Here is a 23,712-nt window from a genome sequence, read left to right as displayed (position 1 = left end):
TCCTGAGAAAGAGATGAAAGACAAGAAAGGGTGTTTTATATGAAATGATTATGCTGAAAATAAGTATTGCTTAGATACAGCTGATGTGAAGCTGTCTTGTAATGGAAAACTTTCCTTGGGAGGTCTGCTGTGGCTGGAAACCACAGAGCTAATCTCAGGGTGGGACTGGAGAGGGCTTCAGGTGATAGAAGATTGGAGAAATTTTTGTGGCTGGAGGTCAGGGTGGTGCTGAGTTCAAACCCTGCTCTGTGTCCTCATGTTCTCTGTGGGTCTCTCATCCCACATGGTGGGATACAGGTATCCCATTTGGGCTGGTGCTGTCTTGGCAGCTATGGCTGAAGTTTAGGGCTAAATGTGGATGCATCCTCACATCTTTGGGGCCAGGTGGATATCACCTGAGACGCTACCAAGAAGAGATGTTTATTTGCCTATGAAAATAATGGCAAACTCCCAGGACTCTCTCACTACTCCTTGTACAGAAAATGGGGTTCACCAGCGTTGCAAACCTGTGAGGTCCAGGCCTGCCCACATGGATTTCCTGCACTGTCCATAGGCTCTGAAGCTCTGTAGCTGCATCTTCTGACAGAGGGATCTGGCCAGAGAGCCCTGGGGGTGGGGACAATTGCCTGTACACAGCACAAAGCTTTGGTGTCAGGGAAACGCTGCCTTAATCGCTGTGCCTTTTTCCTGCCTCGGAGGGAAGTTCCCTGGAGTGTGGGTGAGGTTTGCAGATGGGCAGCACATGCAGAGGACACCAGCTGAGATCTTGTCCTTCGCCCCCTCCTTCCAGCTCCCTAGCAAGCATTTCCTAAGAATGCGAGCGAAGGGATGCGGGACCAAGCGAAACAAATGACCTGGCAAGGGCTTGGCATGCGTGGAGTATCGTGGCTATTGCTTGCGAAAGACCCGAGTCTGGAGCACATTAAACAATAACAACAAGAAGAAAGGGAGCCGCGGTGGCAGCAGGCAGCTTAGTCACTCATCTCTCCAGCTCTGGGTCCAGAAATGTCCATCTCTCTGAGGAGCCTGTTTTCTGCTCCACCCAGTCCACGTAGTTGGAGACCTTGGTGTACACACCGTACACCTGCTTGCTGCCGCACTCCTCCGGGCCGCCCCACGAGACCAGCCCTTGGGCCACCCACCTCCGCGTTCCCGGGTCCTGGATGACGAAGGCTCCCCCACTGTCCCCCAGACAAGTGTCCTTGCCCCCCTCGTAGTAACCAGCACAGAACATGTTCTCGGTCACGCTGTAGTTGCCCGAGCGCGACTCGTAGCTGGTCTTGCACTCGGCGTGCAGCACCACGGGCAGTTTGACATACTGCAGGATGTCAGACAGGGTCCTCATGCCTGAGCTGATGATCTCGTCCACTGTGATGTTGGGGTTGGAGATCCCCCAGCCAGCCACCAGCCCCAGCGTGTTGGGGTGAGGCCCCTCCAGCTCGTGCTCAAACTGGGGCAGGCAGACAGGCATGACGTACTTCCCCATGGTCACCTTCTCCTTCAGCTTCACCAGTGCGATGTCGTGGTTGTAGTTCTGGATGTCAAACTCCTCGTGGAGGATGATCCTCTCCACTGTCCTGTTGACAGCTTCCATCTTGTTCCTCACGTCGTGAAGGGCCAGGTAGACGGTGACGTGCTCCTTGGAGACGGGGATGACGGTGTTGTCCCGCCGCTGGGACCGCAGCACGTGGGCGGCCGTCAGCACCCAGGACTCTGAGAGCAGCGCCCCGCTGCCGAACCATTTGTCGTTGGGCACCCGGGACATGTCCTCCACCACAATCAGGGCCTGCCAGGGGAAGAAGCCAGGCTCCGCGTTCCGCCCGCCGATGATGCGCTTGATGATGCCGGGCAGAGGACGAGCCGGCCGGCCACACACTGGGGACAGAAGGGACAGCACAGTTACCTCCAGCTTATTTATCTAGGGAACAAATGAAAGGGGCTGTGTGGCTGGTTATCTCCAAACCAAACACTCTCTTTTGTCCTTTTTGGTTTTGTTTTTCTTTCCATTTTCAGTTTCTTGAGGGATTTGGCTAGATCCACACCACTTCAGATGCAGAAAGGCCAAATGAGTAATCTTACAGCCTCACTGTGACCTGTGAGCTCAACCAGCCCTTCACAGACCTTTCAGGCACTTGCTTGGCTCCTGCTCAGTGTGCCAAGAGACCCAGGGGAATGATGGTGGGAGGACTGGAGCTTGACATCAACCCAGTCTCACCCCTCACTGAGACCTGTCATGAGGTCTGTGCTCTCACAGCCATGGCATTTGCCCTCCTGGAGCTGCTGTGGCTGGAGAAGGCTCAGCCATGGGATGTTGCCTAGCACCATGGGCTTTACTCCTGCGTCTCATCAGCCACAATTCTGGCAGCCAAACCAGAAGCTCTCTGCTCAGCTCTTCAACAGACCAGAATTAATGCCTGAAGAACCCTGACATGGTGCCTGCTTTGCTCCCAGAGCTTTATCTAGGCACAGTGTTAGGAGGGTGAGGGAATCAGGATGTTGAAGGTGGCTCTGAAAGGTTGGACAGGGTAGGGAGGGACAATCCTGTCCCTAGGAAATTTAAGCCTTGGGATATGGCTGTTGGTGGTAGGGCTGATTCCTGCCTGTGGCAGCACTGTGGAACAGGACTCAGGTGGCTTGGCAATGCTAATATCACTGGGAGGTTGTGGGAGCCTATTTGGGCATGTCCTATATCTGAAAGAGTCCTGAATCACAGCAACTCAGGTGCAGGTCTCATCCCTCTCAGTCTGCAAAAAAACCCCAGATCCTCCATGGAAAGTGCTGGGACTCTGCCTCAATGCCACCTGTGCTGTGAGGATGCAAAGCCCCACAACCAGAGGCTCTGACCCCTCAGGGTGGTGGGGTCAGGGTGAGAATCAGTCTTGGGACCAGGGCAGGAGCACTGGAAGCTGCTACTGTGGATTTGTTGAGGCTGGGGTCTGTATCTTGGAAAAATGTAACTCTAGCAGGGAGGGAACATGGTGAATGTGTCTCTGCATGTGCTCCACACCCCTGCCTTTCCCAGTGCTGAAAGGAATAAAAAACATGCTCAGGAAAAGAATTCCTGTGTCCCAGCCCAGCTGCTCTGCTGCACCGAAGCCGATGGCTGTCCCAGGGAGATGCTTTTAGAGGAAGTGCATGCAGCCAAATATTTATTAAATTACATATCAAAAATGCTGACCAGGCTGCAAATGCTCCCACTAATGGCAGAGGCAGGCATGGAGCAGAGGTTCCTGGAAGAGAGGTTCCTATTGATGGGGAGGTGCGTGAGACACGGGAAGATCTGAAGAGCAGCTGGCCAGCTGCTGCCGGCAGATGCCGATCTCAGGAGAGTGTGACCCTCTCTCTGGGATTTTCCATTTTCCTGAAGTCTCTCTGACTCCTGTCACTAATCACAAGGCCTGGAAATGGCCCATGAAAGCAGCTATGGCCCCAAAGCTGTCCCCGTATGCTCCCAGCTCAAATTAGTTCAGGCTGAAACATCAAGCAGAGATGCAGAGAGCAGCTGCCACAACAAGAGCAGCCACAGCCCTGGTCTTGGAGTTTTGTGGGATGCAGGGAGTCTTAGGAGTCCTTTCTCTAGCCTGGCAGTGTCTCAGCATGGCTGGAGAGCAGATACCCTCCATGGGGTTGGGCCAGTGTCTGAACCCAGGCTGGTTGCAGCTGCAGCTGCTGCATGGCATGGATGCCTGCACCTCTCTGGAGAGCCATCCCTGCACATCCCACTACAGCCCACACCCAAACTGCCTCCAGGCCCCTGACGTGCTAGCCAGTCTGGCCCCATGCTTGGCCATGGCCACAAACTCCCAGAGACTTTTGTTTAATCCCAAGCAGGTGCCTGGCCTGGAAACTTGCTGGCTGCAAACATTTCTGCCACTGCTCAAAGACTTGGGACATTTCCTTCCCTGTAAAGCAGTTTGTTTTTTTCTGGAAGGCTTGAAGAGGTGGTAATTGCTACTGGATGTGTACACACTGCCAACAGGAGCTGGCAGCCAGGTAATGCTCTGCTCTTAGCTAAAACCATCTCCAGGGATGCTGGCAGCTGAGCATGGCCAGGGGGCTGCTGGAGTGGGGAGCTTGGGGAGCCCTGACAGCTAGGATGGCTGTGACCCCAGTGCCACCACTGCACCCTGACCCCCTGGGCCTGCTGGGGTAGCAGGAAGCCTCTGTCCCCACCACCCTGCTGGCCATGCACTGTGGCACTTGGGTATGTACAGCTGGCACTGTCACCAGGAGCAGGGTTCTTGCATGGCAGCATGCCCTCCCTGTGTCCCTGCTCTGCACCCCTGGCTGTGTGAAGCCACCCCTGCACAGTACCTGGTCTGCAGGATGGCAGCTTGGTCCCCAGCTCCTCACTCCTCCACTGCCCCAGCGCATCGCACGTGTAGGTGGCTGCAAGAGAGCAAAGTGTTAGCTGGGCTCTGGTCCTGGCATGAGGGATTGTCTTTTCCAGTGAGGAGACCTTGCCTGGCTGTCAGGGCCCTTTGAACCCTTTTTCAGAGCAGGAAGTGACCTCCCTTTTAATGCCCTTGGCCATGGTAGCCCTGCCCCCATGCAGGGACATGTCTCCATCCTCAGTTTCATTGCCTGGAGCTGTCTGGAGGGCTGTGCTATGGCCTCAGCCTCTGCTGGCAGCTGCCTCCATACAAAAATGCTGCCAATGCCCATTCTGATAATTCATATGTGATGCTGGGACCATATGCAGGGAGATAAAAGCAGGAAGACAAGAATGTGAAGAATTCTTTTGGCTTTGGTTGCTGAGGGAGGAGAAGGGAGAAGGGCTGGGCTGTGAATGCACCCTTTCTAATGTCCAGAACTGCGTCTGGAGGGTACACAGAATTGTGATAATGATAAACCAACCTGTGGTTTTTCTTGGTTGTGGACCAAGGGGGATGGCAGGAAAAACTCAGTCTGATATGATCCCACCACTATCTGTTCAGCTTGTTCTGTGCTGAACACTTGGGTACTGGAATGAGAAGCCTTGCAGAGTCCTTCCAGAGGCTACTCAACCTGGTACTCTCTCTAGCAGCAGCTCCTTTCACAGACACACAGAAAATTTTGTAGTCTGCAGGGAGCAGATGGCAGGGCGAGAAGGCAGAATGCAAAACAGACACTCACACCGCTCTGCTGAGGCTGTGAAACACCCAGGCAAAGCGGCCAGCAGGGCCAGCTCCATCCTACCTCATTTGTCCAGTCTGACAGTCCAGGCAGGGCAGACACAGGGCTTGGTATGTGCAGGCTACATCCACAGCCTGCTGTTTGCAGAACACCCTGGAGCTGCCATCCCAGCTCCCCCTCTTGCATCCCACGTGCCCACCCTGGCTGTGCCGTGGGGACGTGGCCTGGCCCCACTGCTCACCGGTGCTGTTGGGGGCCATGTGGTAGTAGGGGTGCTGGCAGTGGTACTGGATGGATGCCTGGTAGGTGGTCAGGTTGTTCCTGGTGGAGAAGGTGACAAAGCCATGCTCCAGCTCTGGCGGCGCCTTGCAGTCAGCAACTGAAAGCCAACACAGAAGGGGGGGTTGGACCCTGTGCTGTGGTTTGGGGTGTTCAGCCAGCCAGCAGGCAGGTAGTGCTGGGCTCTGGCCTGGGATGGTGCTCTTGGGGGGCAGACCAAGGGCCTGTATGGTGCTGTGTCCCTTTTCTCTGTGGCACTGCAGGGGGCTCTGGCCTGGCAGGGCAGGCTGGCCCTGTGAAACCCTGCCATGGCCACCCTGCACAGACAGAGCACACGAGTGGCACCAGGAACACCAGCAGCCTGTCCCACCCATAGGCTGTGTGACCAACACTCACACTGGTGGAGACCCCAGGCCCAGGAGCCCCTTCATGAGGGGTCAAGATCTCTCTGCTGCCCCACTGGGAGGGGAAGAAGCCTGTCCTGGCAGGTGAGATGGTCCCAGAGTGTGTCTTTGCACTGCTGAAGTGTGCAGGGAGAGGCAGGCAGTGATTCACCAGCTGTGCCTCAGGGGTGCTCCTCTATGTACAAGGCTTTGCTGAGAGCACAGCCCTGTCCTTCCTGCTCTGGTTTTGCTCACCAAGAGCTCATGAGCATTTATAGATCAGGTGAACAGCCCTGGGTCCTGGCTGTCCTGTGACAGCAGGAGATGAAGGACATAGACAGTGTGGCTTGGCTGGTCTGCAGGCAAGGGGGAGGCCAGTACATGTGGGTGAGACCAAACTCCTCCATCCCCCAAGACATCAGCAGGGTTGGCTCTGCTTTACCAGTCCCTGGTGTTGACTCAGGGTGGGATTGAGGAGAAGAATTTTGCCCTTCCCCATGGCCTGTCCATGGTTCCCTTTCTCCCCATGACCTCCCAGAGTGTTCTGCCCTCTCCCCATGGCTTGTCCCCTGTATTAGGTTAGTGCCAAACACTCAAGGGAGGGCCCCAGGCTGTGGGAGGGTTCATCTGCCAAGTCCAGGAGTCACCTCCTTGGAGCTGAGCCTCCCTCCCACGTGGGCAGCTCACAGCACATTCAGGTGATGCTGTGCAGCCTTCCCCTCCCCATCCTGGGTGAGCTGCCCCAGGGGAGGGCAGGAACCAGAGTCTGATACTGCCAGGAAATGCAGCGCTGTGCAGCTGGGTTCTGCTGTGTTTAGGATGAGGGGCTGAGTAGGGAAACAGTGACTTTGCAGTAAGTCACAGTGACTTTGCAGTAAGCAGGTCCTGTGGGTCAGGGATGATGTGAGGTCTGTTGGTTCCCATGTGCTCTAGGATGTGAAGGGAACGAGGAGAGTACTCTTAACTGATCCAGGCTAACAAAGAGAGAATTCACTGGACACAGTAGCTGGAACCAGGGATATGGTCCACTGCTCGAGATTGTCTAATTCCTTGGGTGAAAAAAGCCTGATTTATGGCAAAATACTGCAGCTCACCATTCCCCAGGATCCCCTTCACTGTCTGTAGAGACAGCAAGTGATGGGATGAGTGTGTAGGTGCAGGCAGGCTGGGTGGAGACTCTGGGTTTTCTTGCAGGAAAGAGGGAATGAATGTCAGGGGACCACCCTGACCACCTCTGCTCTGGGACTGTTTATGGCTGCAGGGCAGCATTCACAGGCCTGCACAGCCCATCTCATCCCTGTGTGTCCCTCAGACCTGGGCAGGCCTGATCCCTGGAGAATGGGCTCTTGCAGAGAGGTGTTGCTGCACCAGTGTCCCAGGTCCTGCTGAAAGCGTGAGGGGAGGGCATTCCTTCTGTAAGCCTTTCTAGAGTTTTTCCTCAGGAAAGGGGCCATTTAGCATCTCTGTCTTTGTAGGACCAGAAGTGGACTGATGTCCCCAACACACATCTCCTCCTCCTCTCCCTCTCGTTCACATCCCTGCACCCTCCTAGAGGAGCCTCCAATGCCTCAGGGAGAACAGTGTGCGTGCCCATGGTTCCTGGGGATATGAATGGGGCCAGATACCAGGTCTGGCCTCCTTGAGCTCCTTGGGCAGTCAGCCTGAGGCCAGGCTGTCCTCACCTCTGCCAGGCCAGCCACGGGGAGCAAAGGGGAAGTGAAGGAACATCCATCCCCCTGTCTTGGTGCCTGCAGGACAGGGCTGGTGATGCCAACCCATCCTCCAGGCCTTCTTGTCCAGAGGGTCTGAAAGGCACCAGGACTCTTGGAGAGAGGAGGGGAAGGAGTGTTTCTTATTTGCAACACTGGGCCAGTGAGGAAGGACACAGTGGGAGACTGAATCCAACCCACCAACCCAGCAACCGGGCGGCCGTGCCACAGTCCTTGCACAGCTGCCTTGGAGGGGGAGCCAGGGCGGCCCAGGAGTCCGAGCGCAGAGGGAGGGATGCAGAAATGCTGGGAGCCAGCAGCAGCAGCACGTGGTGCCCAGGCAGTGCTGCTGGGGCAGGTGGGCCCCCTTCCCTGGGGCAGTGTGTCAGTGGCAAAGGGGGGCTCGGCGTCCCTTTCCTTCACCCTTCTCGAGACGGAGTTAAGAAAGCACCAGGCGCGAGGGTTAAGAGTGCCATGCCGGTTAGACAAGCCACAGAGATGGATTTGGCAGCCAGGCCAGTGGAAAGGGAACCTGCCCTGGGTACGGGACAGATCAGAGGGGCATCGAGGCAGGCTGCCCGTCGGGGCGGCACGGCCGGCGCCAGCCTCACGCGGCCACTCGCTCCGAGCCGGCTCTTCCCTCTGTCTGGTTGTCGGCTCTATCTGCAGCTGCACCGAAAGCACAGTGGAAGGAGGAGAGCAGAGAGAGAAAGCCCAATTAGTAGATGAGCGGAGAGAGACATGCAGGAAACCCAGCCCCCAAAACACCAGAAATTGTTAATGAGCTCCCAGCGAGCTGAGCCAGGGTGGATGCCAGTGGAGCCACGGCCCTGCTGGGGACCCCCTCACTCTGCTCAGCCAGGGCAGCCTGGGGGTGATGGCTGGGAGAAGCTGTCACAGGTTTCTGTTTAGCCTCTGCAGGCTATGGAGCGGGATTTTATCCACTTTGCTGAGAAGTTTTCTATTTTCTGCATTGTTTGTGCCCTGCCTCGCACAGACATCCCAGGGAGGTGGAAGTCTGTAGCCTAGAGGCCTAAATTGCCCATTTAGGGGCTTCTTGGCTTTCCAAAGATGTCTTAGAAATTTAGTGTAATGAGTCATATTACACAAGAAGCTGGAACAATGCAGGTAATAATCTCCATTTTCTCAAAAAATTAGTAATTTTTGGTGCTAAAAATATTTACCTAGATTTTGTTCTAAGTTTTAGACAATGCAAAATTTTCTCTGATCACTGTTCAAGCCAGATGAAATCAATGGGAATTTGTGGTAGTGTGAGTGTAGGAGTGAGGAGTTCCTCAGTAGGGCAGAGGCATCACTGACCCCACAGCTTTTAAGGAGCCCTTTCAGTTATTAATCTATTTAGCAAGTCTGAGAGGCTCCCAGTTTCCATTTGGCCTGAGAAAACATGAATTAGAACTCCAGAAATACTCTTTGTTCCAAGGTAAGATGCACAATTATTGAAAGCGTCTGCCCAGATGAGAAGAACCTGGATCCCAAAACATACCCCCCTGCCTCTCCTGGAAGGACCTGGGACAATGTCTGACCATGTTTGCTGCTTTTCTCCTCTGGACCAGCCTTACAGCACTGAGCAGCAGTGAGAGCCTCCCTGAGCTCTGAGAGGTTTGGAGGATAAGGACAAGGTGTGATCAGATACATATCTCACACCTGAGCTGAGGGAAGAACTGGATTAGATGAAAGAGGAGATAATTCAAATTATCACCTGTCCTTTCAAATGACATTTCTTTTCTTCTCTCATTTTCTCCCATTTAAAGGTTTGTAAATATTTGGACATTTTGCCCTCCTCTCTCACTTACCTGAGCAGTGCTCAGTTTAGGCTCATACCAGGGACCTCTCTAATGCCCTGCATTCTAATAGCCTCTATTTGGAAGGAAATTTGGACCAGGAACTAGATTATCCCACATTGTCCCAGGCTTACCTGACAGAGCCAGTTCTGAAGAGCCAGGCTTGCTCTTTCTTTGACAGGGAGACAGCAAAGTGGCTCACAAATCAAGTTCTATGAGTAATCTGAATGAAAGCACCAATCTCCTGCTTGTGGCATTTGGCCTGAGCCCCGTTATGTTATTCAAGAACAAGCCAAAAGAGCTTTGCAGGGTTACGTAGCCTCTCTGGCTGGGTTTGTGTCTCTGAGTAAGGAACTCCACTCTGGCAGGGCAGCTCCCATTAGCATGAAATGATTTTAGCAGGAAAAGGACATTGGCAGGGTAGGGAAGGGTGTCCTTACTTTTGCAGATAGGGATCTTGTTACTCCACGTGCCATCCTTCAGACACTCGATCTGGAAGGAGTCGCTTTCCACGTTATCCTGTGCAGAAGGTACCAACAAAACAAAAAACAAACCACATTCTAGCAATGTTCAAAGCAAAGAAATAAATCTCTCAATAAAAAGGGAATTTCTTGGTGATTTAGTCAGGTTATAGCTAGCATGCCCGGGAAGAGGACTTTTTAAGCTAAAAATTGCAATAAAATTGTAATGAAAAACTTGAGGTGTTTTCTTGCTGCCAGCAACTCTGTGGCACACTGAAAGCCAAAGAACTGGAGTCACTTATTCCTGTTGTGAATGATGGGATGGGTAAGGAGGCAGCTCTGCATGAAGGATGGGACTGGGAGGAGATCAGAGAAATACCCAGGTCCATGTTGGAAGTCAAAGTGGGCTACTTGCTTGGAGGGAAGACAGCCACGCCATGAGTCAGCCATGCTCTCTGTGGTTCTCAGCTGCTTCCCAGAGAGCCTGCCAAAGTCCTGCCCTCCTGACTCACTAATGCTGTCCCCAAGTCCCTGAGGACCTCCCAGTCAGTGGAGACTGGCCTCTGCAGGGCTGCTGAGACAGTGTCCACTGAGGTGGGGGGCAGGCAGAGCCCTGGCAGCTGCCTCAGAGTTTCTGCTGATTTTTTTCTCTGCCAGGGGACCCAGGCCTGACATTCTGTGAGGTTGCTGCCTCTGGAGGGATGCTGAGAGGATGGCTCAGGGAAGTGCTATCTCCTCTTTCCCTCTGCATCTTTGGAAAGGAAAGGTGTTGGCTCTCAGAGGAGGTGTTTTCCTTGCCCCTGGGAAGGGAATGAGGATGATGTGTGATTGTGTTCACTCTCCCAGAGATGCAGTAGCTCTGAGAGGAAGTATCCTCTTCTTCCTACCCCTATTCCCATCTCCATGTTGTCAACCCATACCTTCAGCACTTTGTATCCAGTGTTGCAGCTGATGACAACCTGGTCTTTGAAGGTGTACTTGGCTTGAGAAGGCTCAATTTTCCCATTGATTGGTGGTTGCACCAGCGGGCATGGGTTTCCTTTGAATAGAAAGCAAATGAGGCTAAACAGGGGAATAAATAGAGCAAATGTAAAGTCCCAGCTCTTCCACCCAGCCCATGTAGCAGAATTTGAGCATCTCTGCCCTGCTTTTACCCTTAGTCTACACTGGCATGGCACAGCCAGGCATGGAGGCTCCATGTCTTTCCTTCAGTCTGTAATTCTCTGTCTTTGAGCATTACAAATCTGGGAGCTAATAACAGTAGCTTGTGCCATTATCCTGCCCAAAATTGCTCTGCTCTGCAATATGGTCTTGTTTCAGAGCCCAGTTGTTGTAGGGAAAAAAAGAATCATTTGGAGGGAGGGCTCCATGTTACTTTAAGCCTCTCCTATTGTGATTTTTGGAACAGATCCTTTCTGGAGACAGGATCACAGACTACCAAATTCATGCTGTCCACCTTTATAAAGCCCTTCCCATTCCCAAGCCCAGCAAACAGGAAAGCAGCAGGAGTTACCAACTGCTGTGTACGACAGCTTCCAGCCCCTGTTCTCTCCAGAGTTGTCACTGTGGAAGCGGATCTGCACGCTGTTGGTTTGGGTTTCAATGCGTCCTGGGGACTTTTCTCCACAGAAAGGTCCAAACTCCTTTTGGCCTGCTTGGATCTGCCGAGGGAAAGATGACGGAGGGATTTGAGGGGGCTCTCTGATCCCTGAGGCCAATGGGTGGGGCTGGAGTGGGGCTTAAGCACCATGTGTTGGGAGAATGTGAACAGAAAGAGGGTCACTCTTGGTTGCGGGGGTCACAAGCAGATGTGGGTGAATAGACATGAGGTGAATAGAGCACAAGGCTCCTGTTGATTCTATCACCCCTGTTTAGACTGGGGCGATTCTGATCCCATCACCAGAGCACTGGGCGCACAAAAGGTGAGTGTGAGAGGAGGAGAGTGCAGAGTCCAGCTCACCTTGATGTGGTCATATGGACAGGTCACCTCGGGGTGGTCTTCCACATCAAAGCTGTCCTCAAAGTTGAGGGTGATGAAGAAGCCCTCCTCCAGCTCGATGCGGTACAGGCAGTCCGAGCTCTTGGGGTAGGGGCTGGGGAAGTCGGCACTGGTGATCACCCCGCTCCTCTGGGTGTAGAGGTTGTCACTGCACTCCACTGAAACGCAGCCATGGCTCCATCAGGGCCCTGACAGCCGTGTCCCAGCCCTGACCAACCCAGGAATCCTCCCAGTGGAGTGGGGTCTGTTGGGTGGATCATGGATTCCAAATATGGGTACATGGATCCCAAATATGTGTCCATGCAAGGAGAATCTCACACAGCCAATTTCCAAATATGCCCATGGCACAGAAGCCCTGGGCTGAGAGCAAGTCCCAGCCAATCTACATGATGCAGATTCAGAGCAGGGACTAAAACTTTCCATTTTTCTGACTTGAGGAGATCTATAAAGCTTAGCTGAGGAGCACAGCCCCTGGGAGTAGTCCCACACTACTGGTTTGTAGGGGAAGAAGCACCTCATCCCTGCTAACAGCCAAAAAAGGGCTGTTTTGCCTGTGCTTGGAAGGTGTGATGCCTACTCAGGGACCCTCTGTGTGCCCATGCCTGGGTGTGGGCTGTGCCTGTGGTACCTTTACAGGTCCTGTTGTCGGAGTGCAGGATGTAGCCAAACCTGCAGGAGCAGTAGTACCCGCCAATGTAGTTGTGGCAGTAATGGTCACAAGCCAGCTCCTCGTCACTCTTCTCCTGGCACTCATCCACATCTAGAATTGAGTCAACAAGGAAGGGAGGTCACTTTGAAGCTCTCCACACATCACTCTTTGTGGGGACATTTGTCATAACAACAAGAAATCCGTTATCCCATGTGGTGGGTCACATGAGCACCCAGTGAGTCCCACATGGCCCAAGGGCTGCACACGAGTTCTTCTCTTGCCAGGGAACCCAAGGCTGACCTGAGATGTGGTCCCTGCAAATTTGGTTCCCTGTCCTAGCAGTCTGGCCATGAAGCTCCAATGCTCTTACCCACGGCGGTGTAATGGGCATCGAAGCCAGTGAAGCGTTCCTCGTTGGAGAAGTCAGACCTGAAGGTGAGCCCCATGTAGGGCCCTGGGGACAGGATCACTTGCTGTCCTGGAGCCTGCTCCGTGTCCGTTGTCTCCCTGCCACAGAAGGTTGCCAGCTCCTGGTCCTCAGTTTCAATCTGTTGGCAGAAAGAAGGGGTGAGCCTGGAGAGCCCGCTGTGTGTTCCCTGGGGAGATCAGGCTGGGATTGGAATCATCCTCCCTACCCGGGAGCTCACACCTCTGCCTGTGCTTGCCCAGGCTGTCCCTGCCAGGACTCACCAGTGTCGCCATAGAGCACAGGGATTCAGGTCTGCCTGTTCTGCCTGGAGGGGCCTCTGAGGCAGATGCCAAGAGCCTTTGGCATCCAGGATGTAGTGAGGAGCTGGGGGATGTAAAGGGAGGACGCAGGGTGGGAGCTCATTTGGGAGATGGGATGAGATCATGGGGTGGCAGTGTAGAAGAAGGGATGTGAAAATCAGCCCTCGGCTGTGTCATTCCCACTCAGAGCTGGTGGCACCTGAGATGCTTCCCCTCACCTCTTCCCATGGCTCAAACACTGATCCATCTGTGAGAGGGGCCTAGAGCAGTCCCTGCCTATTGGTTTTGCATCAACTCAAAGCAGCAGCTGTAATTTCTGTCCCTTGGGCTGCCTTGGACAAGCTTGGTCCTGTCCCTCCTACCCAGGCTCTCTGTCTGGCTCCAGAGCTGTGGCTCCAGGCACTGCTGGGACTCTGACCGTGCCCCCAGAGGGCTGAGGAAGGGGAGTGATGAGCCAGGGTGCCCTGTTGTCATACCAGCACATTCAGTAGTCTCTGTGTGCATCCCTTTAAAACAGAGCCTTATCTGTGCCTTAAAGCACTGTAATCCCTGCAGAAAACCCTTCAGTTTTCCATGGAAACCCTCTCCTTTCCTTTTTCCCTGCTGTTTGCTCCAGCATTAGTCCACCTCCTTCTCCTACACATCCCATCCCCAGCCCCTGTCTCAAGCACAACCTCTCCCAGGCAGTTCCCAGCACCCTGCCTGCTTTCCCCTGGGGATTTGAATATGAATAAGCCTCGGCAGAGGAATGTGATGAGCACCACCAGGCAGCCACCACTGATCGAGCCAAGCCACCGCTATTGAGGCTGTGATGAAGTCTGCAGCCCCCCAGCACATGCCTGGGGAAATCAGTCATCTGCTGGGGGCCCATGGGGTCCCGGAGGTGCTGGAATGCTGTCCCTGGCTTGCTTGGCCTCAGCAAGAAGAGACCCTTCTCTGACTCCGTCCCTGCCACCAAGAGACCCCCAGGATGTGCCTGCTGGGGAGGGTCTGGGCTGAAAGGGAAATTTCCCAGAGCTGAACAAACAAGAGGAAACTCGTTCACACCAGGGAAAGCCAACATGGAAATGGCAACTCAGCATGCCTTGACATTGCCTCCAGATATTTTCCATCCTCTCATACAAGCTGGAGCTGGCCAGAAAAGAGAGACACTTTCCGATTATAAATTTTGGGAATTTCGAGAAAAACACACGCACCCTGCTTTGGGGACAAAAACCCAATTGAATTTTTTTTTTTTTTTTTTGTGTAACAGCGTTCTGGGGCAAAAAAAGAAAACAAGTAATTTGGGCTCCATCTGGTTTCAATCCCTTTGAAATATACTGTGGTGCTTTAGAATTGCTTTTAAATCTGAAAGATTGTTTTGAAATGAAAAAGTGTTTCAGACTGAAAAACAGGAGTGCCATCACCAGCAGCGAAGGAAAAAGGCATTTCAGCCCTGATGCACAGAGTGGGCAGTGCCAGCACGTGGAACACAGCCTCTTCCACAGAAAATGCTTTTTCTTAAGGAAATCTGTGGGAAGGAGGGATTTCCAGCCAGCTGCTCTGTGTGGGGCTGGTGGCTGTCACCCCTGTCAGAGTTCAGAGCCACCGCGTGAGCTCCCATTCCTTGCCTTCAGCCCCAGGGAGTGCAGGACCTGCAGTGCAGCATTCCCAAAGTGCAGGAAAACCTTCCCAATGCCCTGTGCCTCTGCTCTAGGATGCTGCAGCCATGGGGCCAGCCCCAAGCATCCCTGGATCCCTGGATCCAGCCCTGGAGCAGCAGGATGGGCCCCGGGAGAGCTGTGCTCTCCTCACTGGAGGTATCACAGCCCCTTATCTGAGACGGGTCCCATGCCCCGAGCCACAGGGAGCAGAGGCAGCCCTGCAGCAGTAAACTAAACACAGAGGTCATCATCCCTGGTTAATATTTGCTACTTCTGCTGGGGACTGTATACTTTTTTGTAGATCATTTACATCCAGCGAGCAGGCTGGTAATTAAATCCTGGTTGTTTGTTTGGAGTTTCTCCCTCTCGGGTCACGATGTCGACGTTTTCACTAGAGAAGATGTGTCCCTGAGGGAAATATCAATTGCCACAGAGAAATTCCCTATAAAAATACGCTGAAAGAATCTTCCTTTGAAAAATAAAATATAGCAACACCCTTGTGCATTAAATTTACCCATGCCAATGCTTCCTGCTGTCTTCCCTGTTTTTTCTTGTATCCTTAGTCCCTCATTAAGACTTCTGCCCTTCTGGATGGAGGCAGATTGGAGTCCCTCTCTGGTTGTGGATCTATCCCTCTGCATTTTGCTGGTGCTGTGGCTAATGGGTGTCCCAAGCTGTGGGGCCCCTCTCTGCCCCACAGCAATTCCTCCCTTGGGCAAAGGAGCTGGGATGCCCTGGCTGGCAGGAAAAAATGCTATCCCAGGGCATGGGCTGTTGCGGATGCCTGGGAGCGCTGATGCTCTGGAGGTGCCTCCTGCAGCCAGGGGGTTAATAAAATGCCAGAAACACCGAGGGGAATTTGGCCAGGCAGTTTGGTGTCTGCTGCCCGAGAGGAGCAGGCAATACAGAAACACAGCCGCCACCCGCCCCCCTCTGCAGCCCTCCAGGAATGCACTAATTGGACTGATGAAGGCCAAACATACCACTTGTAATATATATAAATGGCTCATTAGGCAGAGAAATCGCAGTGCTGGGCTGAAGACACTGGGAACATGACATGGGGAGGAGATGCTCAGAGCCAGGGCAGGGCGCGCAGCGGCCCCCGCAGAGCAGCCCTGCAGAGTGTGGCAAGAAGGCAACACCCAGAGCAACAACGGGGCTTTTTCCACAATGCTGCTTCTGCTGACTGCTGGGAATGAAGCAGGGACAGCCCCTGCAAAAGCCTCCATCTAAGTCTGCTGGAGATCTTCTCCCCAGGATACATCTAGGGTCCTTTCATAAGCTGCAAACATGAAATTGCCCTGAATTTCCGTGGGAGCATAGGTGGCAGCCCTGCTATGGGTGATGAAGGAGGATAGTTGGTTTCCTGGGCTGTGGATTTGGCTTGGCTCCAGAGACTGTCCCTTCCTGCACGGCAGCTGCACCCATGTGCCCTACGTACGGGCAAGGTTTGTTCCCTGGAGGGGCTGGGGGTGAAAAGAGACCCAGGCAGGAGGCTGTGGTCCTGCAAGAGAGGATGACTTGCTCCCATGCCTGGTCTCCCTCCTCCCCCTGCACTGTCCCCAGTGGCACAGGGGAATGGACTCTGCAGAGAGGTGGCACTTTCCTATCAGGATAGGAGGGACAAGCAGCAAAGCCCTGGGCTCTCCCAGCTGCCTCCTGGGGTTCACAGTGCTCCTTTTGGGACCCCACACTCCCAGGGAATGAATGAGCCCCAGCTAGGGCTGGCTGACAGGACCAAAAGAGGATGCTCTCCTCCTGAACCCTCAATTCATGCCAAACCTTGATTTGTGCTTTTTCTCCCTGGTTTGAATAGAGGAAGGTGTACATGGGCCCTGTGCATCCTTGTTGCAGCCCCAGGCTGCCCTGAATGAAAAACCAAGCCTGTTCCCTGGTCCTGCATGTGCCCCACCAGTGCCTCATCAGTCACTGGTGGGGTGTCCCCCCATATTCATTCCAATCAAGGAGCTGGCTGCCAAGCTCTTGGGGGCTGATTTCATTCCAGGGCTTGACTGAGCAATGTGCAAAACCCCACTGACAGCTCCCCAGGCTCAGATCTCTGTAATAAGCTTGGGGATTTACTCATGATGGCCCTTTAGAAGCCAGGATGCCCATCTCCCTGTACTCCTCAGTGACACTGTTCAAGTCATTTATCCTGATTTTATAGTCAGAGCTGTGGATTTTTGGGTGCCCTGGGCCAGTGCTGCAGGCTTGCAAACCATGGTGAAACCCTCTGCAAATGAGGAACCCCCAGACTGGCTGGCTGTGGATGGTGATGAGCTGGGCAGAGCCTGCTGAGCAGCACAGCAAAGGAAGGAGCAGGAAGAGGGTGGTGCCACATGCACCTGGCAGGAGGCTGACAGCAGCCACCAAAGGTGAGAGGCTGTATCCAGTGTGCTGAGCCCCAGAGCTTGGCTCTCCAGCAAACTGGAGTTTTCTGCCTGCATGGGGGGCTTCTCCTGGTGGGTATTTTGGGGATGGCTGTTCCTCCCACTCCTCCTGGCTCACTTCCTTACTGAAGTGCAACTCCCCTTCTCTGCCATGCCCATTTGCACAAACAAGCCTCCCATGCTGTGAGCATTTCTTCAGGAGCCACGTTCATTTTTTACATATACACACAGGGGCACGCGTGAATGTGCATATATATAAATAAACAGCTATTGTTTTAATTAGCCATTGTTTCAGAGCTCTGGAAACTGTTCCCTCCTGCAGACCACCCCGAAGGCAGAGGTCTGTGAGGGTTTACAGCTCACATCACCCTGAGCTTGCCACTTGGGATGAGCTTCTACACCACTTAAGAGCTTGGGTGTGTGGGCAGCCAGGGGGTGAGGGAAGCAGGACACAGGAGCTTTCTGCCTGTCCTGAATTGAGTCCTCACCTGCTCAGCCCCTTTTAAACTCCTTCTTACAGCAGTCAAGATGAGGAAGACCCTGAACAAACAAGAAGGTGTTCCTTCATACACACAGAGACACATAACCATGTATTTAACCTGTCCAACTCTCTGGCATGTGGTGCTGCAGAGATCAAAGTTACCCAGGAGCTCAGAAAGCAATGGTACAAGTTCATAGATGGGGAATCCATTGAGCACCATGGAACATAGAGCTCTGCCTGTGTTTCTCAGCTCCCTCACTGTCACCAGCAGAATATTACAGAGAAGCACCTGTATGTGCTAGGTCTATAGTTATGTTCTATAGCCATGCACTGTGGCCTCTGTCAAAGAGAGGGGTGATTGATGCTGGTTTTATAGCTTGCACTGGTGGAGACAGAGCTGGACACACAAACCCAAGGAGGAAAACAGCCACGGACTCATTCACTGCTCTCCTTAATGTTTCCTAAGCCAGTGGTTTAGCAGCATCAAGAGTGCACCCTTACCCAGCAGAGTAACCTCTGGATCTCCTGGAATTCATCCATTTTCATCACTTTCCAAATGTAATTCTGTGGTGGAGGCTCCGCAAGCTGAGTTATAGCCCCGAGCAAATTTATACAGCTGAGATCTAAATCCCTGTGAAAAATACCTCCTTCTTATGGAAATCCAGCAGCAGGGAGAGATGTGGTGCCAAGTTGGCACCATGGCCAAATAACAGGGAGCCTTATGAAAAAGGAAAAAAGAGCAGGGGGTGAAGGGCAGGAGGAGGGGTAAAGATTGGAATGGGGAAAGTTTCCAAGAAATCTGTTCCTTGAGCTTACTGGGGTTTTAAAGCAATATATCTCTATATATGTCCCTGGGCCCTTGTGCTTGGAGAAGATCCAGGAGAAGCAGAAAGAGCTAATCAAACCTCAGTGAGAGCTGTTAGTAGCAGGGTGAGTGCCAGCACAAAGGGGAAATTAAAGCAGGGAGCAATAGACCCTAGAGGGAAAAAGACACAAATGTTTGCTTTGTTTTCTTAGGGCAAGAATAAAACAATAATTTCAATTATCTGGCAAATAGCACCAGGGTCAAGTTCTGTGGTTCCAGACCTGGAAGCAAGCTCCACCTGCCTCTGTGTGAAGGAGCAGGGTGGAGCTTGTCCTGGTGATGATGTAAGGTGTGTTCAGCCAGGCAACCTAGAAAGCACCTGCTTGCTACTGCTTCATCTGCCAGAAGCTCCACACTTGAACATCTTCAGAGATCTGGAGAGCCACCCTTATCCTGGATGTGAAGGAAAGCCCTGCTTGGAGAAACCTGTGGTGTACAGACAAGGTTGCTCTGGGGCACTGCAGTGTGTGGCCACCCCAGTTTTGGGTGGGTTACCACCCAGCAGAGAAGCAGACTGAAATATTTGGAGGTTTTGGCCACGGCAGCTCCCTGGAAACCTCCATAGCATTCTCAAGCTCAGGTCTAACCTCTCCCTTTTGCTTCCTGTGGGGATGGACAGGGTGTCCTGAGAGCCTGCAAGGTGTGGCCAGGGATCCAGGCTGGCTGCAAGATGCATCCACAGCCATGGCCTGACAAGTGTGCCCAGCTCAGGGCATCTCCTGGCTGGCATCAGAGTGGCACAAACTGGTGCTTAGCCACAGGTGTTTTATCAGCCCAGAGGTGTGAAAATCCCATTGGGTGCAGTAAGAATTAGATGCCCAAATACTTTCAGAAATTTGTTTGTCTCTGGGTAAGCTCTGACTCTGGTGTCCCACTCCCTGTTGGTCCAGTGGGTGCTGCCAGCTTACCTGTGCTCTCCCTGTGGTCCACTGGACTAAAAACTCCTGAGCCCAATAAAATGGGGAAAACTGTCCTGTTCCCAGCTTTTCCAGCACTACCCTTTCTCAGCTGGCCAAGCAACCCTACTGTCTATCCCACCACCTGTCACGGCTCACCTTCACATAGTCGTATTCACAGAGGTAGGATGACTCCAAGTCAAAATGCATGAAGTACAGCTTGATTTTAAACCCATCAGGCACAGAGATGTTCCAGGTCATTTCTGAGTCGCTGGGATAGGAGTCGGGGAAGTTGGGAGACTGGATCTCCCCAAACATGTCTGTCAGCTCCACAGCATCTGCCACACAGAGCAGCAAGGCACAGAGGGGCCAGGCCAGGGGGTACCTGGAACACACATGAGGGGATGAAATGAAACTCTGGCAGTGACAGTGGCTGTGCAAGGCTCATCTCTTTTCCCAGGTGGATCGTGCAAGAGGAGGTGCAGCACCATGGCACCATGAGCAACCCCTGGGAGGAGCAGGTGGGATCTGCATGTGGCTCCCATGAGGGGAAAGCCCCTTTGGAAGGTGGGTGCCACAGGTGCTGCAAGTGAGGCAAAGGCAGCTCCACAGCTCCCAGCCAGCCTGAAGTGCCATCAGGAGCTCAGTGTTTCCTGTGCTGCTGGAGCAGGAGCCATTGGCAACACATCCCTTAACTAATGGAGCTCTGGTGGGCAAATCTTCATTTAATGGAAGAATGAACATAAGCATGCTTAATAAAATAATGATGTTCTCTAAATCGATTTAGTGAAAGCATCCTGGCAATAACTGCTAAGTATCATCATTATTATTATTATTATTATCATTATTACTGCTGAGCCTCATCCTGCCAAATTGGGATCATTAACTCTCAGTAAAAAGCACACATCTTTGCAGCTGGGCAAAGATGGAACCAGGGCTCAGCTTTGCAACCATGCATGTTACACTCTTCTCTTCTCTTCTCTTCTCTTCTCTTCTCTTCTCTTCTCTTCTCTTCTCTTCTCTTCTGAGGCTGAGATTAATAAAGATGTTTTGTCATCAAACCCATCTTTTAAAAGATCTCAGTCTGAAGACTTTGTCCCAACTTGTTCCCAATTTATTTATCCCAGAGGAGGGCAGAGAGAACAGGTGAATCTGTGGTGGTCCAGCTGACTTCACACCAGCCTTGAGCTTCATTTGTCATGAAAGGGAGCATGAGCTGAGCATTCCTCTGCACAAGGAGAGAACACCACCCATGCTGGAGGTGTGAACACAAAAGCCTGTGCTATTGCATAGGACCCAGAAAGAAGAAAGACCTCAGGCTCTTTACACATAGTTGGAGCATACAAAGGAAAAGAAACATGCAGGAAATAAGAGCCATTAAACATTAAAATTTCTAAAATAGGCACTAAGGCCTGGCAAAGGTTTGTAGGTGTATACAACAGACATTGGAACTACTTACATGTACACCTGGTTTCAAAATCAGGGCTTGATTTAGGTATGCTGGTGAGGAAATTGAAGCTGCATTAATGGATTATTTTTAACCTGTCTGTGTTCTTTCAAAACCAGGGCAGCAAATTTCTGGGGTTCATTTGTGCAGTGCCATCAGTTCTTCTTTCTCTCTTTTCTCAGCTCTTCTTTACAAAGAAAAGTAAATGGGAGCTGAGAAATTTGGATTGATTTTTCTTTCAAGCGGAGTGAGGTTGAACATGCCCTTTGCTGACAGCTGTTCTGAAACCACAAAAATGTGTGAAGGGAAAAACTGTTATTCCTCTGCTCAGAGTACATGCACGGGGCTGGGTGCTGAGCTGGTGTAGTGGGCATCACCTCCTCCATTTCAACAGGCTGTTTTCTTGAGCAGTTCTGCTTCCTCTGAAGCAGGGGAGGCAAAACAGCATCAAACTTCATCCTCACGACCGGAAAGTCTTAACCTCATGTGAAGTGATAAATGACCGTGGTGTGCACAGAAACCTGAAGCCCACTCGGCAGGTCCCACCTCGCTGTGGCTCGGCCGTGGCAGAGCGGTGCCCATGCCGGGATGTCCCTGTGGCTGTGCCGGGATGTCCCTCTGGCAGTGCCGGGTTATCCCTCTGGCTGTACCGGGATGTCCCTTTGGCTGTGCCAGGATGTCCCTCTGGCAGTGCCGGGTTATCCCTCTGGCTGTGCCGGGATGCCGCTCTGGTTGTACCGGGATATCCCTTTGGCTTTGCCGCGATGCCGGCGTGCACGAAGTGCGGCACGAAGCCGGGCCGTGAGCACTGCCCTGTTCGCTCAGGACAGAGGAACTGGAACCGATCCTGGAGAATCCCTCCTGAGCAGGACACCCCCCTGCCCGGCCGTGCCCGAGCTCAGCCCGTGCGGGGTACTCACCTCATTTCGCTGCTGGGGGAGTTTCCCGGCGGCTTTGGTGCGGAGGATCGATGGCTCGATCCTTGCGGGGGACGGCTCTGCCTCCTTCCCGGCGCTGCGCTGTCCGCCTTATCTCTGTCCGGAGATTTGCGAGCGTGTGTGCGCCTATGTGTGTGTGTGCGTCTGGAGCTGTCTGGCATTTTCCATGCAGGTCACGCCTTCCCGTGCCTGCAGCGTTCCCCGCATCCAGGCAGGCAGGCAGGCAGACCTGCCCGCAGCCGAGCCCTCCTCCCCGCCCGCCGCTCCCTCCTCTCCGCCGCGGGGCTGCCCTGCGCTCCAGCATTCAGCGCCGTTTTTGTCTTCCCTAATCTCCAGAGTTTTGTGTATGTGTGTGTGCCCATGCACATTGTGTTTTCTCTCTCTCTCTCTCTCTCTCTCTCTCTCTCTTTTTTTCTCCCCCCTCACAGCCTGCTTTGCCAGATGGCTAAAATTTGCCTCTCAATAGGGTCTCAGGCTCCAGCAAAAACAGAAGGCAAGAATGTGTGAAAAAAAAAAACCTGTGCCGGGATAAATAGCTTTAGTGGTGGTGCTGCCGCTGGGATCGGCGCTCGGGAATTGCTTTCAGCATCTCTGCTTAGTGCCGAGCAGCGTTTGGGATGGAGATCTGGCTTCCAAGAAACTTTGGAGCTGTGACAGTCTGAATAAAATCAAGCCCTAATTTGCATCCTCCTGTAGAACTGAGGAATTGCCAGATTCAGTATTTTGTCCCAGGGCAAAAGAGCAGCTTTAGAAGTGGACTCTGCTCAGGAGTGAAAACTTTAAACACTAAAGTTTCACAGTGTTTTGAGCCTGACTCCCTCCTGTTCAGGAAACAGGTAAAAACATGAACACTCCCCGCTAAGCCACGGGAGACTGATCTCCCCTCCCTGTGCCAGGCACAAACCAACCCAAACTCCCCTGTCTGCATAGCTAAGAGGGAAGAAGATCCATCCGGGCTGCAAATAAGGCAACGGCACGTAGGACGTCAAAGGATGCGAGCGACTCCCTCATTCAGAAATCTCCTTGGACGCACAAGGAGCAAAACTTTAATAGGTGTTTACCAACTTCAGCTTGAGCTGGTTAATGTGAACCCCGCAGATATCCACTGGCAGGCACGGATACACATGCGGCACGCTGAAAGGCACACGAAAACAAGGGAGGGAAGAGGCAGGGAAGCAGGGATGTGTTGGCACCACGCGGGGCAGCAGCTCCCGGCCCTCCCGGGCTCGCTGGCGTCAGGCTGTGGCGCTCCCGTTAAAGGGGCGATGGTGCCTCCAGCCTCTGCACAGGCTTTGCCCCTCCAGCAATCCTAGAGAAGCTGGGAGGGAAGTGGATAGAGTGAAAAAAGTAAAATTGTCTTTTTCCATTTCTTGTCTTTGTATTTTGGGAGGTTATGGTTTCTTGGTTTCCCATGAAGAAGCTGCTTTCTCATTCCCGCAAGTCTCTGGTTCTGCACCGAGAAAGAAATGGTACCTAAGAGACACAGTGAAAGAAAATAGAAAAATATGGGTGGAAGAGCACTATAAAAAGAGGAGAAAGGCCCTGAGTAAAGGGAAGATCTCAGTCTGCCATAATTTCTAGCTCTATTTGGAAAGTTTTAACAGCTTATCACTAAACAGACATGAGCTCTCACTCATGCTAACACACCCAGGCAAGCTGATCAAACTAATTAATATGTAAGCAATGTGTCAAATGCAAGGATTTATTTTTGCAGGCAAGTGTGGTCCTGTCTGAGCCTTGAATACACTGTGATCTATTTTTTCCCTGCCTCTTCTGCAGGGTGGGTCCTTTATGCATTAATTTTTCCATCACGGCACTCTTCTATAGCTTTTCAGAATGGCTTCTCTAATTCAGGGGAAGTATTAATTCTGAAGTCAGATTTTCTTTGCCTGCCAATGATTCTTTCAAGACCACCTTGGGTCAAAG

General features: G+C 52.7%; 1 protein-coding gene across 1 annotated transcript; it reads right to left on the bottom strand.

The window, feature by feature from the left end:
- Window positions 1–979: 979 nt before the first annotated feature.
- Window positions 980–21,930, bottom strand: MASP1 (MBL associated serine protease 1). Its single transcript, XM_058812347.1, has 11 exons — window positions 21,769–21,930; window positions 19,561–19,786; window positions 12,768–12,945; window positions 12,377–12,508; window positions 11,710–11,906; window positions 11,263–11,410; window positions 10,670–10,788; window positions 9,729–9,807; window positions 5,357–5,494; window positions 4,315–4,389; window positions 980–1,875 (listed from the first exon to the last, which is right to left on the bottom strand). The coding sequence occupies exons 1-11, from the start codon at window positions 21,771–21,773 to the stop codon at window positions 980–982; spliced, it is 2,193 nt and encodes a 730-aa protein (XP_058668330.1). The 5' UTR covers window positions 21,774–21,930.
- Window positions 21,931–23,712: the final 1,782 nt, after the last annotated feature.

Source organism: Ammospiza caudacuta, chromosome 11 (assembly GCF_027887145.1).
Source record: "Ammospiza caudacuta isolate bAmmCau1 chromosome 11, bAmmCau1.pri, whole genome shotgun sequence".
In the NCBI taxonomy this organism is placed as follows: domain Eukaryota; kingdom Metazoa; phylum Chordata; class Aves; order Passeriformes; family Passerellidae; genus Ammospiza; species Ammospiza caudacuta.
The sequence above is the reverse complement of the archived record's forward strand: the minus strand, read 5'-3'. Positions and strand labels throughout refer to the sequence as shown.

Excerpts from the sequence above, each read along its gene's own strand:
- MASP1 (XM_058812347.1), bottom strand. Across the intron at positions 9,808-10,669 it reads CTGGATACAAAGTGCTGAAG|GATAACGTGGAAAGCGACTC; the intron begins GTATGGGTTGAC and ends CCTTCTGCACAG. Across the intron at positions 1,876-4,314 it reads GCTGCCATCCTGCAGACCAG|TGTGTGGCCGGCCGGCTCGT; the intron begins GTACTGTGCAGG and ends TTCTGTCCCCAG.